At 49.6% G+C, this 5,886-nt stretch overlaps 1 protein-coding gene across 1 annotated transcript; it reads right to left on the bottom strand.

Moving 5' to 3' along the window:
• Positions 1–447: 447 nt before the first annotated feature.
• Positions 448–5,661, bottom strand: LOC141439949 (uncharacterized). Its single transcript, XM_074104414.1, has 2 exons — positions 4,669–5,661; positions 448–3,891 (listed from the first exon to the last, which is right to left on the bottom strand). The coding sequence occupies exons 1-2, from the start codon at positions 5,659–5,661 to the stop codon at positions 448–450; spliced, it is 4,437 nt and encodes a 1,478-aa protein (XP_073960515.1).
• Positions 5,662–5,886: the final 225 nt, after the last annotated feature.

Below are 5,886 nucleotides of genomic sequence, written 5' to 3'. Positions count from 1 at the left end.
TTTACAATATCTTAACCTATTTCCGACATTCTCCCCCACGTGTGCTAACACCTTCAGCTTCGGAAATTTTTATAAGTCTAGACGCAGGACGACGAAGGAGGCCGGCGGCGGTGCGTGCTTCTACTACGCGTACTATGCCATCTGGGCCGGGGTAAGTTTTTATTACTTCGCCTCTAGGCCACGTACCTCTCGGCATTGTTCCATCAACAATTATGACAATGTCGCCGGGTTTTACGTTTGCGGTGGTCCGTCCTTGACTTACTCGAAGCTTCAGTTGCGGTCGATATTCTTTGGTCCATCTAGCCCAGAAATGATCTGCCATCTTTTGCGATTGTTGCCACGATTTTTCATTGAGCGTTATATCGTGGAAATTACAGAATGGAGACATGGCGTTGGACCTGCCAATGAGAAAATGATTAGGCGTCAATGCTTCTTCTTGACTGCCCGTCAGTGGCGTGAGTGGTCGAGAATTAATGACGTGTTCTGCTTCCAACAACAGCGTGTGCAGCACTTCTTCTTGGGGTGCTTTTCATGTAGGGTGGCACGAAGCGCTGTTTTAATCGAAGATACTAAACGCTCCCAGGCTCCTCCAGCTGATGGGTTTCCAGGAGGTATCTTCTTCCATGTGATCTCTTTGTACTCGGCGAACTCTTTCAGTTGCTTTTCGGCGGTCAGCAAGGCGTCAGATATTTCGCGCTCCGCTCCGACGAAATTAGTTCCATTATCCGAATATATCACGGTGGGTGTTCCTCTGCGTGCCATCATTCTTCTCAGTGCCAGTATGAGTGAAGCAGCTGATAATGATGCAACGAGCTCCATATGCACGGCCCTAGTTGTGAGGCATGTGAATAGGGCTCCCCACCTCTTCTCGTGACGTCGACCAATCGTGATTGTTATTGGTCCGAAGAGATCGCATGCGGTGGCGGTGAAGGGGGGTTGGTTCGACATTAGGCGCTCTGGTGGTAAATCTCCATAGGGTAGTTTGAGAGGTTTGCCCTTATGTGTTTTGCACCATTGACAATTTTCGCATATATATCTTAGCGTACCACGCAGACCAACAATGTGGTATCTTTGAATAAGCTCATTCATCACGGTTTTGTGGTTGCCATGATTGAACTTTGCGTGGTAGTATGCGATAAGTAAGCGCGTGAACTCTTCTTTTGCGTGAAGAATAGGTATCGCTGTCCCTCGGTCGATTCTGGAATCCAGCAGGAGCGTTCCTTTGTTGTCCAGTTTTGCTGTCACCTTTCTAAGGGGGGATCCTTTCGACGCTGGCTCGCTTCGATGTAACCTTCTTATGTCTTCACTGAATGAGATGTTTTGGCTGCGTCGAACTAATAATAGTTCCGCCAGTCTTAGGTGATTCCGATTTATTTCTATTTCGTGCTTTCTTTTGAGCATTTTGGCTTTGAAGACCTCGGCGGCGAACAGCACAGTTGCGGCGGACCTAATTAATCGCGTGAAATTCGAAAATCGGTCGATTTGCGGTAGGTAGCTATATGTGTCGCACTTTCGCGTGGCTAGTACTACTCGCGGGGGGCGTTCCTCGCCTGTGGGCGGGGCCAACGCCGGCGCCGATTTATCTACTGGCCATTCATTAATATCGCGCCTAATAAAATCGGGGCCCTGGAACCACCGGTGGTTTTTATCAAAATTAATCGGGACGCCTTTTGTTGCGTCGTCGGCTGTGTTGAGCGCGCTTGGCACCCAGCGCCATTCGGTAGGCACCGTGGTGTCTTCAATTTCCGCAAGTCTATGCGCTACAAAACTTTTAAAAGACCGTGGGTCGGATTTGATCCATGCTAGGACCGTCCGCGAGTCCGACCAGAAATGTTTTCCGATAATCTTGTAATCTGTTTGTTCTACGACCGTTTTAGTTAATCTGGTGCCTAGCACACAGCCCTGTAACTCTAAACGCGGTATAGATATTGTTTTTAGTGGGGCAACCCTAGCCTTTGCCGCCACTAATCGCGAGGATTTCCCTCCTCCGGGTTCATTTGATACGAAATACACCGCCGCGGCATATACTTTCTCGCTCGCGTCGCAGAATGTGTGTATCTCGCCCTCTCTCTCGCACGCGGGTACATAACGCTCTATCTCGAGATTTTTTAATAATTTTACGTTTTCAATAAACGATTTCCACGTAGGAATAGACTCCGATTTGATAGGTTCGTCCCATCCTATTCCCGTCCGCCAAATGTCCTGAATAAGGGCTTTACCTATCACCGTGATTGGTGAGGCGTACCCTAGCGGGTCGTACACGCTCATTACACTACTTGTTACCTGCCTTTTCGTGGGTAACTGGGTGCCGTTCAGAACGTTTGGTGGCGTGTTACGTAAATTTACATTAAAACCTAACGTATCGCGCGCGTGATTCCATACGAGTCCTAATGTGCGTTCCGATTCGCTCTTGACTCCTAGGGACGTACTTTTCTTATCGCTGCCTGTACTCTTGACGTCTGTTACGACTTCGGGGCGGTTCGAGGCGAATCCTGTCAACTCGAATGACGCTAACGAGTTTAATGTATGTACGTCATTTATTATTCGCCTCGCCTCGGCTTCCGAACTGTCGAGGGCGATAAGGAAATCGTCCATGTAAGAGTTTCTTACCGTTATTTTTGCCGCTTCCGGGTACAGCTTCTCGTTACATTTCGCGTTTTTATTCTTAACAAATAGAGCCGTAGCTGGGGAACAGGCAGAGCCGAAAATTAATTTTTTCATTCTGTATTCGCGCGGCTCGCTCTGTCTCTCTTCCCCCCTCCATAAAAAACGTAAGCTGTCCCGGTCGCTTTCCTCCACTTCGATTTGGAGGAACATTTCGCGAATATCGGCCGTGATGGCAATTTTGCCCTCGCGGAAACGCAACAAAACTCCGAAAAGTGACTGAAGTAAGTCCGGCCCTGTTAACAGCGCGTCGTTTAAGCATTTACCGTGCGCGCGCGACGCCGCGTCAAAAACTAAACGCATTTTTAATTTTTGTGCGTGAAAAACCGGAAAATGCGGGAGGTACCAAGCCCGTGGCGAGTTGGGCGGCGGGGGCGACTCCATAACCTCTGCATAACCTTTTTCGATTAGATTTTTGATTTGTTTGGTATATTCCAATTTCAAACTTTCGTCTTTGTCTAATTTGTTCTCTAGGTTATGTAGTCGCTTCATGGCCTGATTTTTATTGTCGGGCAATGACTCGTTTTCTGACCGCCAGAGCAGACCCGCCTGATAGGCTGTCCCTTTCGCATTTATTACGCACGTCGCGTTTAAAATGTCTATTGCGCGCTGGTCGGGGTCCGTTTTAGGTACTTTTCTCTCAATCCCTAATGATTCGATACTAAAATTTTCCTTAAGTAACGTTAGTATTTCGTGCTCGGAATCCGTTCGTTTTACGTGATTAACCACGAACGCTGCGCTGCGACTGGCTTCGTGTTTCCCGTGCAAGATCCATCCCAATCTTGTGAGCGAGGCCACCGGCATGTCTCTCGCACCACTGCGAATCTGTGTAGAGACCAACAGACTCCAGTGGTCCTGGCCCACGAGAATGGTGGGGGTAGCACAGTCGTAGCACAGCTCGTTCCTTATTTCCCGCAAGTGTTCGCATTTTTCTATCAATTCGCGACCTACAGTCTGAGCCGCAAGGTTCAATTTTCCTATTGTGTACGCGGTTATTTTTTCTAAGTTTCTACTACACGCGCCGCGTATTGATAATTGGACCCTACAGGATTCCTGGTCGTTCACTACGTTACCGCCTACGCCCTCGAGAGATAGAGGTTCGGACCTGGTCCTTGGTGCAACCTGGTCCGCTATATGCCGTTCTATCATCGTGAGACTACTGCCGTCGTCTAACAGTGCGTAGGTATTGACGACCCCTAATGGCCCTGACACTTCCACGGGTACTATCTTAAGGAACGTGTTAACTTTGTGCACATGGTTGACCGAGCTACTAATGTTAGCACGCGCGGGTGCTTGAGTTGAATTTAATCCGTGTAACAGTCGATGGTGCCCAGCTTCGCACTGGTTCATTCCGCATGCAATATACTTGCATTTAAACGGTCTCCTGTGAGCCGCGTCCAGGCAACGGAAGCATAATTTACTCGTTTTCGCTACTTCCCAACGCTGCGCTATTTGTAACTTAACGAAATCCGAGCATAAGCTGATTTTATGCTCGCCGTTACAAATGACGCATTTATCTTTTGCGTTACTCGATTTCGATTGCGCGGGAATGGGTTGCTTCGGTTGTCTTGGCGCGTGAGACGGAACATTTTTTTTAATATGCGGTTTGCGATTTACTTGTGCGACTGTACGCGGTTTAAATTCCTCATAATCTGAATCTGACTGTTCGGTACTACTACTACGTGAATGTACTCGCGTGCGATCTGCAGCGCGGGCGCGCGGGGGGGCGTGGCTATGGGCGTGGCTTCCGTATTCATTCACTACGTTAACGTTTGCGCGTGCGGGCCGCGAGCGCGCATAAGTTTTACGTGAAGCACTACTTATTTCGTTTAAAAACTGAGCCATAGCTGCCAGTCCCGGTATCGCTTTATTATTTGCGCGATACTTGTTCCATTCGTACCGTACAATTAAATTCATTTTATCTACAATTTTATTGACTATCTCGGGCGCGTATAAAAATTCTTCCTGGCGCAACGATTTAATTGTAGATACTACGTTGGCTACCTGGGCGGCAAATGTTGTGATATTACTATTATCATCTGCCAGCCGCGGCATGCGTTTTACGCAGTGCATTTCCGCGAGAACTATTTCTTCTGGGTCGCCGAATTGGCGCTCTAATGCCTCTATAATTTCGTACGGATCTGACACTGTGTACATTATCGATCTGACCGCGAGCCTAGCATCGCCCCGGAGCGCTTTGCGTATACGTCCTATATTCGCGACGCTCGTAAACAATGACGCTGTATCGTCAAACTCGGCCCGGAAAGCTATCCACTCCGTTATATTTCCGTCAAATGGCGGGAGCTCCGGTACATGTCTCTGCATGCCCGGCTTGCTATTGCTCCTGTTGACTGCCTCTACTACCTGGCTGGATAGCAGTTCCAGGTCGCGATTGACGAATGATTGATTTACGTGAGCTCTGTCTCGCGGCGGTACGTACGATGAACGCGGCGGCGGCGGCGGAAGTAAAGAGTGTCTGTTTATCTGGGCGTTGTCGTTCGCATATCTATGCTGCTCAACCCAACCTACGACGCGCGACTCTTCATTTGCATCAGGCGGCGGCGCCGTGCTAGGAGGTTGAGATGCTTCAATCCGTGCGATCTCCAACCTACTCCTAGCCGCGGCCGCGGCCCTGTGAGCCCGCTCAAGTTCGGCATCTTGCAGCTCTAACTCGGCCCTAAGTAAAGATAATTTAGTGGACACCGTGTCCGCCCCCCCGGTGGGGTTGCCTAAAACCGTTTCGTTCGATTCATTATCGTCTTCATGTACCGGCGCGGCATGCCGTTTTGCGGGTTGCGCGGTAGGCTGCGCGGGGCCCCCTGACGTAATCACGTTCGCGGGGCGCGACGCCGTAATTCCTAAACCGTGCTGTTCACCGCTGGTGCCGTTGCTCCACGTATTTGTTTCGACGGATGTGGTATCACCTGACGTTGGTGTGCTCTCCGACGCCATCTTCTTTGTGGCTGATCGCAGGGTGCGTTCTTCATGCGCGGACATCTTCTTAGCACACGCGGGGTTCCCTAATTCCTAACCCTAACACCCTAACAGCCCTAACAGCCCTAAAGTCTTCTTTCTTCTGACTTGCTGTTTGTGGGCCGAGCTCGCTTTGTCACCGTTAGGTGCGAGCTGGCCCCCAGCTAAAGCTGGCAGTTCAGCCCTGCTGAACTTTGTGACTAAAGTCACCAATATAACGAAACACCGAGCGAGGCTCAAGGACGTTTC

Source organism: Choristoneura fumiferana, chromosome 21 (assembly GCF_025370935.1).
Source record: "Choristoneura fumiferana chromosome 21, NRCan_CFum_1, whole genome shotgun sequence".
Lineage (NCBI taxonomy): Eukaryota > Metazoa > Arthropoda > Insecta > Lepidoptera > Tortricidae > Choristoneura > Choristoneura fumiferana.
Note: the sequence above shows the minus strand (reverse complement) of the source record. Positions and strands in the feature narration are given on the sequence as shown.